Source organism: Barbus barbus (genome assembly GCF_936440315.1).
Source record: "Barbus barbus genome assembly, chromosome: 19".
In the NCBI taxonomy this organism is placed as follows: Eukaryota; Metazoa; Chordata; class Actinopteri; order Cypriniformes; family Cyprinidae; genus Barbus; species Barbus barbus.
Window position 1 is genome coordinate 5227841 of NC_136747.1, and position 12928 is coordinate 5240768.

Consider the following 12928-nt stretch of genomic DNA (forward strand, 5'->3'; position numbering starts at 1 on the left):
AAAGTTTCCTGTAAGGGGTAGGTTTAGGCGTAGGGCGATAGAAAATACGGTGTCTACAGAAAAACCATTACGTCTATGGATAGTCCCTACAAGGATAGTTGATCCGACTGTGTGTGTGTGTGTGTGTGTGTGTGTGTGTGTGAAACAGAAGCTCAGGAGTGTGAGTTGATGTGTCTGATGAGAGGTTGTTTGTTGCTCTGTAAATCAGCTGAATCTGAGCAGAAAGGTGTGTGAGGGCCCTTCACATTTACGGCCCCTGAGAAGCACAGACTACATCAATATCCTCTATCATCATCTCGAAGTGCAGTGGTGTTTAAAACACTTGATCTTAAACGACCATCACGGTTTCCCTCAAAATCTGGTGAATAAAGGTTTGTGAAAATAAAGATTTCATTGTACCATGAAGCATAATAACATAGACATTATCCCCTTTTTTCAACATTAAGATTAAATATATATAAATTTTAGATACCTTTTTATTACAGTTCACTGTAATGGCCATGTGGCCATATTATCATTTTCCATAAAGAATATTCCATACTTCAATTAATATAATGTCATAAAACTTGAGAAACATAACTCTTATCCAATAACATTTATTTTAATAAAAGGATTAGGTAAAGTAGCCTATAAAATAGCACAGCACTGTCATATAAACTTCTAATATCAAGTAACCTAATATAAACCATTGGACATTTATTGAGTGATATTCAGCACTTCGAATTCAAATCGGCACGAATATATATATATATATATATATAATATTCAAATATTAAAAAAATTTAAATAAAAGCAACAATATGCCTATTTCTACAATTACTTACAGTAAATAAATAAATAACCTATAAAAAAAAGTGAAATAACCTATTTCAGTTGTAAATAAATATGTAGGCTATGTTTATTATTTTAAACAGCGCATTTTTCTCTCCGCTGTTGCTGGACTGGAGTCATGCTGGATTAAGGAAATTCACACATATCACTTCGGACCATCACCCACACTTCAGTCCTAATGGGCGTCCCCAACACCAGCTTTCTCACATGAGTATCTGGGGCAACAAAAGATTAGCATTATTCGCAAATACACAACTGAGTTCAAAGGCAGCGCGGAGCAGACACTGTCTCTCTTCCTTCTTTTGTTTCAAAGACGAGTTCCCGAGGAAAGGCTGCTCTCGCCAGTGAAATCATTCTGATAATAACACATTCAAATATTTAAACAATTGAATTATGTCCAATAAAATCAGAAGAACAAATTACAAAGTGCAAAATGTGTAAAGGTCGCTAAATAATAATAATAATTATTGTTAATAAAAAAAGAAATAAAACGAAAAACAAAGTTGCTATATTCAAAAACAGTAGTCTAAATGAATGAATTGTTACAGGTCAGTTTAATAGGCCCAGCTGAAGTTGTGCTTATACTTTGCTCCTTATGTCATTTTCCCTTTTTTATTTAATTAGGCTATTTTTGGTAGCACTTTATTTTAAGGTGTCTTTGTTACACATCTTACACATATATGTACTGATATTATAATAACAATTAATAATGCATAATTACATGCAAGTAACCCTAACCATATAGTAAGTAGGCTACATAATTAATATTAATATTAAATAATATAATACCTTAAAGAATAGCTAAAGTGTAACCTATTTATTTTTATTATTATTTTTTTTTTACACAAAAGGCCTATATCTTAAACGTTTTTCATTGACTGTGGACTTTGAAACACTTCAACGCTTTGTAATGGGCCTCTATTTATGTCAAGAATACTTTCCGTTTTGTGGCGACATATTATCGGGCGCTATTAGGGCGCGATGGGCCTGGTCTGGCGCTGCGGGTCACGCCCCGTAACAGCGGGAGCTCGGTATCGGCCCTTTAAAAAGGCTCCGGCGCGTTAAAGTGCAGATTGAGACGCGGTCAAAGCATCGCAACCCAACGGGATTTAGTGATTTCGGACTTCTATTGATTTGATCGGAAATATGTCTTCCTCGAGTCCCGACCAGCGCCTGGATCACCTCCTGAGCGCCGTGGAGAGCGAGTTTCAGAAGGGCAGCGAGAAGGGCGACGCGTCGGAGCGCGATATTAAACTTTCCCTAGAAGACGCGGAGTTATGGGGCAAATTTAAAGAGCTCACCAATGAAATGATTGTCACTAAAACTGGAAGGTAAGTTGAGATTTGACGAGATCCACTAAAACGCTTCCTTTTAATGAAAGAAAATATGCTGTTTTGCACTTTTTTTCATGAATGCTCCTAATCTATCTAAAAAATGCAGTCGGTGAAATTTGGCTATTTTTTCTAGCGTTGCTATGGTTTCGATTGCTTATTAGCAGTCTATTTTTGTCAACCTATAATAATTATTCCTATCCATTTCATCAAGTTTGAATGCTATTGGAATGTTTTTGACCAGTCTATTTATTTATTTAATTTGTTTTGGTCTTCTAGGCGAATGTTTCCCGTGCTCAGAGCCAGTGTCAGCGGTCTGGACCCCAACGCTATGTACTCCGTCCTGCTGGACTTCGTGGCGGCCGATAATAATCGGTGGAAATATGTGAATGGTGAATGGGTGCCGGGAGGGAAACCCGAACCGCAGAGCCCGAGCTGTGTTTACATCCATCCAGACTCACCTAACTTCGGCGCACACTGGATGAAAGCGCCCATCTCCTTCAGCAAAGTCAAACTCTCCAATAAACTCAATGGAGGAGGACAGGTAAAGATTCTCTTTAGTGCTCAATGGACAGAAAAAGGCATAAATAAAAACGCAACACAAATGCAATTATTTTAAATAATAAGTAAATTACATTCAGTAGGCTATATATTATATTCAGTATGAAATTTCATAACCACTTTTTTTTTTTTTTTAGATTATGTTGAACTCTTTGCACAAATACGAACCCAGGATTCACATTGTGAAAGTCGGTGGGATCCAGAAAATGATCAGCAGTCAGTCTTTTCCTGAGACTCAGTTTATTGCAGTCACAGCTTATCAGAATGAAGAGGTGAGTGTTTGTTAAATAAAGCTTGAGATGCCTCCTCAACCTTTAAAATGTTGCATGAAGAACATTTTGCTCTATATTCATTTGCTCTAATTAATTTTCAGATCACAGCTCTGAAGATCAAGCACAACCCATTTGCCAAAGCCTTCCTGGATGCCAAAGAAAGGTATACAATTACTTGACATAATTTCTTTATAAACTTTATTAACATTATTAAAACTGCAATACAATTTATATAGATTTTGTTATTTACTTATTATTAAAACTGAACTTTATTTGTTGTCACATCAACAGAAGTGACCACAAGGAAGTCCCAGACCACAGCACTGACAACCAGCAAGCCGGATACTCGCAACGTAAGTAAATATAACAAATAAAACTCCCCTCAAACAGTGTCTTATAGCATATTTAACACATGTGTCTTCCTTCAACAGTTGGTGGCTGGTTCCTGCCCAGTAACGGCCCTATGGGCCCAAGCAGCAGCCCTCCTCAGTTCAACGGGGCCCCTGTTCACTCCTCTGGCTCGTACTGCGAGAGATACTCCAGCCTGAGGAACCACAGAGCTGCTCCGTATCCCAGCCATTACCCCCACCGCAGCACTACCAATAGTAAGAGCAAATTAACTCTGATACGTGTCAGTCCATGATGCACTCTTAAAAAGAAGCTTCTCGATGGTCCATGAAGAACCTCAAACATCCATGGAAACTTTCCATTCCACTAAAGCTTCTTTAGATTTTTAGAATGTTCACCACACCAAGAAAAAAAAATGTTTCTTTGGACTTTTAGAATGTTCATCACACCAAGAAAAAAAGCTTCTTTAGATTTTTAGAATGTTCATCACACCAAGAAAAAAACATCTTTAGATTTTCATAATGTTCTTCACACTGAAAAAAATGGTTCTTTTAAGAAATATTCACTGAAAGGTTTCTTGAGGAACCACATTAGTTCTATTTGTGACATGACTGTGAAATCCTCTTTTTGGTTTCTAGGTTTTTATTGTATATTTTGATTAATTTCCTTGCATTAATTTATTGCTTGTGTTGTGTTTGTAGATAACTACATGGACAACTCTTCAGGAAGTCTTGCTTCTCATGATAGCTGGTCGCCCCTGCAGATACCCAACTCCAGTGGCATGGGCACCCTGGCCCACACCACCAACACTACCTCCAACACCAGGTCAGTGCTTCCGACACCTAAACAAAGATCTCTCTAAGGTTTTAAAGTTGATTTGCTGGCTAACCGTGCGTTTTCTGCGTTACAGCCAGTACCCGAGCTTGTGGTCCGTTGCGGGGACGACCCTCACCCCCTCGGGCTCAGCATCGGGGTCCGTCGCAGGCGGCCTGACGTCTCAGTTCCTGCGCGGTTCCTCGGTGTCTTACTCGGGGCTGACCTCCTCTCTGCCCGTGTCCTCTCCCACCTCTATGTATGACCCGGGCCTGAGCGAGGTTGGCGTTGGAGACGCCCAGTTTGAGAGCTCCATTGCCAGGCTTACAGCGTCCTGGGTGCCTGTGGCACAGAGCTACTGAGATCCATCTGACTTCAGACTGTGACTTTCAGGACTTGATCTGAGGTGAAGATCCTACAAACGCTGGTCAGAAGTCTACTTCCAGAGGGAATGTAGAAGAGCCTCTCGCCGTTTCGACAATCAGAAGGCCTGTGCGAAAGGAAACGGGTTGATTTTCTTAATTCATATCTGTATGGTATCATGGCATGAAGTAAAGCAATCAAGATCTGACGAGAGACAATCACTTAATCATAGAGTATCTATATTTGCAAAAACCATCGTATGGATTTTAGACATTAGCCATAAAAATGGGACCAATTATGGTGTTTATTGTTCTTAATAATATTATCTAAAAGATTAATAAGACCAAATTGTGCTGTTGACTGACTAAAATGTATATGTGTGTAAATAAATAGAAATTAACGCCCATTTTCATGGTTTTACAGTATGTAACAGTAACAGTCTTACATGTGCTCTCTGCAGAGCGGGAGAAAGACGGTTTAGTTTGAAATGGTGAAAACGCTTGGAAAAGTTTTGTCTGCAATCCATCCTATAGAGAAATCATTTGTACATATCTATCTATTTGTATTTGTTGGACTCTTTGTGAGTTTTATTTATGTCATTTTAATAATAAATTAAAGTTTTTTTGTTTTTGTTTTTCCCGGTCAAACATTTGTCAGCAGTCTTTACCTTGTATTTTTCTTAAATGCATATTGTTTACTTTTGGAGATATAATTATCAGAATATCAATTGATCATTTTAAGAAACTGATCATTTATTGCCCATTTTTGCACTGACCTTTAACCTCAAAACATTTTGAGTGTTCAAAAGTGACAATAAAGACTTCTGCAAAAGATGTCTGTTTCAAATAAATGCTAATGTTAATAAAAATGTTACATAATAAATAACACATTTACATTTGGTCTGTTCAAATGATTTCATGTGCAAATCTTGATATTGTAAAGACCCCCATATCAGGGGGGAATATCAGAATAACAATAGTATGAGAATATAATATTTTTTAATAGCTTGAAAAACAGAACTCTTAATTTGTTTATTGGTGGCAGTTTCCAAGAAAACAGTCCAGTATTAATAGCAGGTTTTCAATATTTGCTTGTTCAAAATACATTTTAGCAGTTCTTCTTTCTAAATGAAGCATTATACGTTAATAATCTGATAACAGGTCTTTCTCTACACAAATATATCAATCCACTTCAAGTCTTCTTACAGTTCTATTATGTCATGTTTGTTGTTATCTTGATGAAATAGTCATTTCAGTGGAGCTAAATCAGTCCTGTGGTTTCAGTAAATTGGACAGCAGGTGGAAGATGTTCCTTGAGTTCAGATAAAGCTTGTGAGTTTGGATTGATGAGCAGCAGCAGGTGTGTGTTAAGTGAACGCTGTAATAGAGAGATTCACAGCATGTGATGAGCTTCAGTCTCTCACAGCACTTCGCTAGAATCTGCAGATCTGTGTGACACATGGTCAACACATCAAAAAAATGAAATCAATAAAAAAAATTGTAACTGATCCTGACACCAGTGAAGAACTTGAAATGACAAAACTTAAACACTTAAAATATTATGTCATATTTTAAATAGTAAGTGAAACGTTCACAAACATAATATTAATGTTGTGCACAATTTCATATATATATATTTTTTCCTTTTATCTTTTATGTACTGTATATTGTTGGAGGTCTCTGAGATTTTAATCCAGGGACTAACCTAATAAAACAAGCTTATACTAATACTAATAATCATCATAATCTTTTAATTATTAAACCCGCTTTAATACTACTACTAGTAATTATAAAAACAATACTAATATTCATCTATTCATACTAGTAGTAGTAATAGTATATGATGTATTGTTATTATTATTATTATATTTATTATTATTAATAATATTAATAAAATCAAAACTGATAATTATACTACTACTATTAATGCTGTTGCTACTATAACTACTACTAATAGTACTAATGATATTAATATTAATCAATATAATAAAAAAATATAAACAGCATTGATGGAACAATAATAAGCATCTTAAATAATACTATTAGTAATAATACAACAATACAAATTCTAAGAATACTAATTAGCTAGTAGAAGTAGTATATAATGTATTGATCATTATATAATCTATTGTTGTTATTCTTTGTATATTTCTTGTTATTTTTATTAATTATAAGATTGTTATAATAATACTACAGTGTAAAAAATGACCGTGAATTTAATGGTAAAATACTGTAAAAATACTACAGTAAAAACCTGTTAAATGGTTAACAGTAAGTTCCCCTACTATATATGGTGAAAAACTGTATGTAACCTTTACATGTAATTTTACAGTAGTATACGTTTTTGGAAGTGAAAAAGAACGTATAATTTACAGTGAATAACCGTAAATTGACATTCCCAGAATTCCCTGCGTTACATTTCAAATGTTTGTTCTTAGTCTTTTCTTATCAGTTTTGCACATTAGGGTTGTATGTTACACCTAATGTTGTTAAATTAATATTTATTGCATGTATTTCAGTTTCATGTGTGTTACCATGATGGTGTTTAGTGTTTGTGTGAATGACACTGTGCACATTCTATATATGTTATTATTTAAAAGCTGCTTGTGATTGGCTTTGGTTCATCATGTGACTTTCTCATCACCACCTGCTATTGGTGGCTATCAGTGTATTACAAAAGTACAAAACAGATTTCAATACTTCAACATGTTTGTATAATTAACATTATATAAGTTAATTAAATTACGGTATTTAACTGTGAATTTAAGTTAAAATTATTATTATTATTACAGTCGTGGTCATAATTATTGGCACCCTTGGTAAATATGATCAAAGAAGGCGGTGAAAATAAACCTGCATTATTAATCCTTTTGATCTTTTTTTTTTAATCACAAAAATCTAATGTTTCATTGAACTAAAACAATTGAAAATGGGGGGGAATATCATTATGAAATAAATGTTTTTCTCAAATACATGTTGGACACAAATATTGGTACCCCTAGAAATTCTTATGAGTAAAATATCTCTGAAGTATCACAATTTTGAGCACTCCAGGGTGATTATGAACATAAAATTATCCAGCCATGGCTTCCTGTTTCACAGAAATATAAATAGGAGGGAAAACAAAGCCCAAATTCCCTTAATCATCCATCACAATGAGAAAAACCAAAGACATAGAGCAGTGAAAATTCCCATTTCCACCATCAGGGCAATAATTAAGAATTTCCATTCAACAGAAAATGTTATGAAACTGCCTGGAAGAGGACATGTCTGTATCATCCTAATGCACGGTGAGGAGGAGAGTTTGAGTGGCTAAAGACTCTCCAAGGACCACAGCTGGAGAACTGCAGAAAGTAGTTGAGTCTCGGGGATATGTTTGAGAAATGCACATACTTCTTTGCAAATATTAAGGATGATTTGAGAAATGCACCAAAGTGACTGAGAAAAACTGTAACACACACACACACACACACACACACACATATGTCTGTGATGTGTGGCGTGACTGAGAGAGCTGCTGATGTCACTGACAGCGCTGGAGATCTGCGCTCTGAGGCTGTGATTGAGCACTCAACACCTGAGCGTAAATGAAGCCTGGAGGGTCACAGGGCCACAGGCAAACAATAGTGGAGCAATGTGACCTTCAGCTGTGTGTGTGTGTGTGTGTTTCCAGAGTAAAGAGCACAACCCATGAAAGTTAGTCTTTCTAAACAGATCTTTGTTGACCTGTGCAGGATCTGAACTCTCACAGCATGAATCCTGAAAAGCTCTTTGGAAACCACATAAGACGCAGACCGCTGTATGAGCACTTCTACATAATACAAGGGTTTTAAATGCATACAGACAAAATCTTGTAATAAATGAGTAAATACCACGGCAAGAACAAGCTGTATATGTGCTGGTGCTGTCAGAAAAATTTGCACTTAGAAATACCTGAGCTGATATGAGTGCATTACCTGCAATAACAAAACTCATTGTGTTATTACCCATTTTTGCACTGACCTTCAAGCCCAATATCTTTTAAAAACACACTATCGTTCATAAGTTTGGGGCATTAAGATTAGTTTTTTAAGTGATACTTTAATTCAGAAATTATGCATTAAATTTATCAAAAGTGACAGTAAAGACATTTACAAAATATGTTTATGTGCTTTTCTTTTGATTCTATTAATCAAAGAATCCTGCAAGAAATGTATCAAAGTTTGAACATGTGAAGCATTTCTTGAGCAGCAAATCAGCATATTTTCATGATTTCTGAAGCATCATGTGACACTGAAGACTGGAGTAATGATGCTGGAAATTCAGCTTTGATCACAGAAATAAATTACAGTACATTTGACAATATATTCAAATAGAAAACAGTTATTTTAAATTGTACTATTATTTCACAATATTACTGTTTTCACTGTATTTTCGGACAAATAAATGCAGCCTTGATAAGCAGAAAAGACTTATTTTCAAAAACAATAAAAAAATCTTACCAACCCCAAACTTTTGAACAGTATATATGACATCTTGAATGTTCAGCAGGAACCTTTTTAAATAAAATTATATATATATATATGAATTTTATTTAAAAAGGTTCCTGCTGAACATTCAAGATATGAGAAATGTACAGGTTTAGGATTTATATATATATAAATCCTAAACCTGTACATATGAAAAATTGTAGCCTCAAAAATATAGACACTTAGAAATGTCTGAATGTCATTGCATTATAAAACAAAGTGTCAAAGTATCACCTGCTCTCAAATGCGGCTAGCATCTCAAAAATAATTTTACATTTTCAATGCATTTTTCCAATAATTTTAATCAACACTGTTTTGCTGATGTTTAGTGGATGCATGAAGTCACTTCTCCTCATATTCACACAGGAGTCCTATATAGAGCCATCACAAGTGTAGAGAATCACATTAACAACCAACATCATCTATGAAACAGTGTTTCTTTACAAGTGTCTTTAAATGCCACCTGCCCTGATCAGTGATCAGTGATCACTAAATCTCAGAGTATGAATGAGCACTTTGTGTGTGAAGTGGATCTGCAAACTCTCAACACACACACACACACACACACACACGGCAGCCTGCCTGTGTTAATCCCTGTTCATAATAGCTTCATTGGGTCTTTACCTCTGTCTTCCTGGCAAGTGTGTCTTCTAAATACGCTCTAGAAAGTGTGTTTGGCACACAGGTGAGGAGAGGAAGGCCTACAGGACCCTCGCTGTGAGGACTGTGCTCTGAAGTGTGCTGTTTGGTCATATAGAGCTCAACCGTCCGCAATCTGCTTGTTAACACTGCTAACATCGCATGTGACTGAGAAGATGCCATGTGTTTATGAGACATTAGCCATTCTCTGAGACTGATTATGTGTTCCGGATTTATGTGGGTATCCTATTCTGTGTAGTTCTTTCAATCAATTTGAAACATTGCCCATGCTATAGCACATTTTAGCATGTTTTGACAGAAATAATATACTTCAAATAATTTAAGTTTTAGCAATTATGCATTTCCAGTTAGCATTATTTGGCCACTTAAATAGGACTTAAGTACATCTTCAGATGTAATCTGTACTTCTCTGTACTTCCGATTTCTCCCAATATGGGGACAGGAGACTTGTCAGTCAATAAATGGGAAAACAAAGTAACTGGCGTTACTTTTTTGAAAAAGTAACTAGTTACCTGAAAAAGTAATCTGATTACATAACTCTCATTACTTGTAATGCGTTACCCCCAACACCGGTAATCAGGTACCTTACATGTGCTTTAAGTTAGTCAACACATCAAAATAAAGTGTACTTTAAAACACTAACACACGAAAAGTTTATTAATACATAATGATTTGAAATGTACAGTACTTTAAAGCTTTTCATTTGACAATATGCTCTTTTTCAAAAGCATGACAGTCTGCTCTCTTTAAGTGCACTTAAGTGTCCTTTTATTTCATTAATGTTATATTTGCATGCATAGTTTATTTGCATAAGATTTGAAGTACACTACAAGTGCACATTCAGTACAATTAAGTGCACTTTTTCAGAAGGTCAGAATTAGGAGAAAGATATATTTATTTATTGTTGAAATGAAAGATATTTCTAACCTAACAGGGATCTAATATAATAGCAATTTCAAAGCTAAATTAGCTGCAGATCAATGTTGTGATATTGTTCTGTTGGGTGAATGGCGATCTTAGTTTTACTCAGTATTTGTTACTTTAAAGGACTAAAATCGAATGAATACCCTAAATTTGGCAAAACAGTGTTTTCACCTGTTTTAACATGTTAACACAGGACATGTTATGGAGTTAAGAGTTTTTGTTTTTGGAAGAAACAAATCCATCAACATGTTTTAACTCTAAACCGTCTCTTTTGGCCAAAATATAATTATCTATAATCCATAATAATGCTTCCTCCAGTGAAAAAGTCCATCTCCTGTTGTCTCTCACATCAAAATCCACCCACATGGATTTTGTTTTTGTAAACGGTGTTTTATTTGTGCACATTTCTCTCCTGATTCAGACAAGACGACCTTTTCACTGGAGAAAGCAACATTTTGGAGAACAGGCTTTAACGGACTCCAGATGTGAACTGATGGACTGGAGTGGTGTGGATGATTGTGATGCTTTTATCAGCTGTTTGGACTCTCATTCTGACGGCACCCATTTAGATCCATTGGTGAGCAAGTGATGTAATGCTACATTTCTCCAAATCTGATGAAGAAACAAACTCATCTACATCTTGATTGGCCTGAGGGTTGGATGAACTATTTCTTTAAAACATACTCCTCTAGTGATCAGTGTCAGTCCATGTTTTATGATTTTCCCGAGGCGCAGAATAGCAGCACATGACAGGGAAGGTTCCAGATGCCTCGTTTTCCATCAACGATTCCAAAGAGTCTTCGTTTCCCGGTATCGGTGCAGTCAGTACAGATGAGTGCATGACTGGGTAAACACTTGGGTTATAATGGCGAGTCTGAATGCGAGGGCCTGTGGATGAGTTATGGGTCCCTGCTGCCAAAAACAAGTCATCAAGTCTGGAGCGGTCCGTCGTGGAGCTGTGTTTGCCCATCATCTCTCTTGCCTTTCACCCCCACACAAACCCACCTCGCCCTCTGATGTCTGTGTGCCTTCTTAATGAAGAAATTTTAGTACCTGGGTGAGACATAGCTGTCAGCTGAGCTACTCCAGCTCTCTGTCCCGGGCCGAGCTGCACACACCCACCCACAGCAGTCCCAAATAAAACATTACAGATGACCAGCTTTACCACGCCTCTCAGAATAACTGATGAAAAATCACAAAGCAGTTCTCTCTAATAATATCTCTGTCGTTCCTCCTAGACAGCAGTGAGATTAAATCGAGAGCAAATGGAGACATCTCTAACTCTTAAGACTCCTGATCGTTTTGCTTGAGAAACTTCGGTCACACTTTAGTTTGGGGACCAATTCTCACGATTAACTATGACTTTTGCCTCAGTAAACTCTTAATTTGCTGCTTATTAATAGTTAGTAAGGTAGTTAAGTTTAGGTGTGTTGTAGGATTAAGGGATCTAAAATATGGTCACACAGAATAAGGCATTAATATGTGCTTTATAAGTACTATAAAGCACATATTAATAAACAGCCAGTATGCTATAATATGCATGATAATAAGGACTGGTCCTTAAACTAGAGTGATACCACATTTTCAAACAGAGACAGATTTGCCCATGTCTGCAATAAAAAGATCAGAAACTCATACACCTCTTGTCAATTTATCAAAATAGCCATTGCTAAAATGAAGTCCACTTTTAAAAAGAGTATTTATTACAGAAATAATATACTTTAAAATACTATACTTGCATGCAAACTGAATGTAATGCTTTCAGACACTTAAATGCATGTTAAAGTATTAGGTATTAAATGTATGTTAAATAAATGATCTGAACAATACCATGCTTTTTTGACCTAGTTAAGTAGGACTTAAGTACATCTTTATGTGTAATTTGATATTTATTTATTTATTTTTTACTTTTGTATTGCTGAATGTACTGACAAGCATTTATGAGTAACTAAAATATACTTTAATGTCATTTCTATAGAAACTTGAATGGCATATATTTGTGACCCTGGACCACAAAACCAGTCATAAGGGTCATTTTTTAAGATTTATACACCATACAAAATAATAAATAATAATATAATAATATTGAATAAATAATATTCCCATTGATGTATGGTTTGTTAGGATAATATTTGGCTGAGATTCAACTATTTGATCAAATATATTGAGAAAATCACCTCCAAATGAAGTTCTTAGCAATGCATATTACTAATCAAAAATTAAGTTAGGAAATGTACAAAATATCTACCTGGAACATGATCTTTAATTAATATCCTAATGATTTTTGGTATAAAAGAAAAATAATTTAAATATATTTG

At 35.5% G+C, this 12928-nt stretch overlaps 1 protein-coding gene across 1 annotated transcript; it reads left to right on the forward strand.

Annotated features, from left to right (window-relative positions):
• Positions 1-1977: 1977 nt before the first annotated feature.
• On the forward strand, positions 1978-4518 carry LOC306885260 (T-box transcription factor T-A-like; the record flags this gene model as incomplete). The annotated part of the gene is made up of 8 exons (XM_079441671.1): positions 1978-2162; positions 2442-2706; positions 2861-2995; positions 3097-3158; positions 3287-3348; positions 3427-3600; positions 4045-4168; positions 4254-4518. 8 exons carry the CDS (start codon positions 1978-1980, stop codon positions 4516-4518), a joined length of 1272 nt encoding a protein of 423 aa, XP_079297797.1.
• Positions 4519-12928: the final 8410 nt, after the last annotated feature.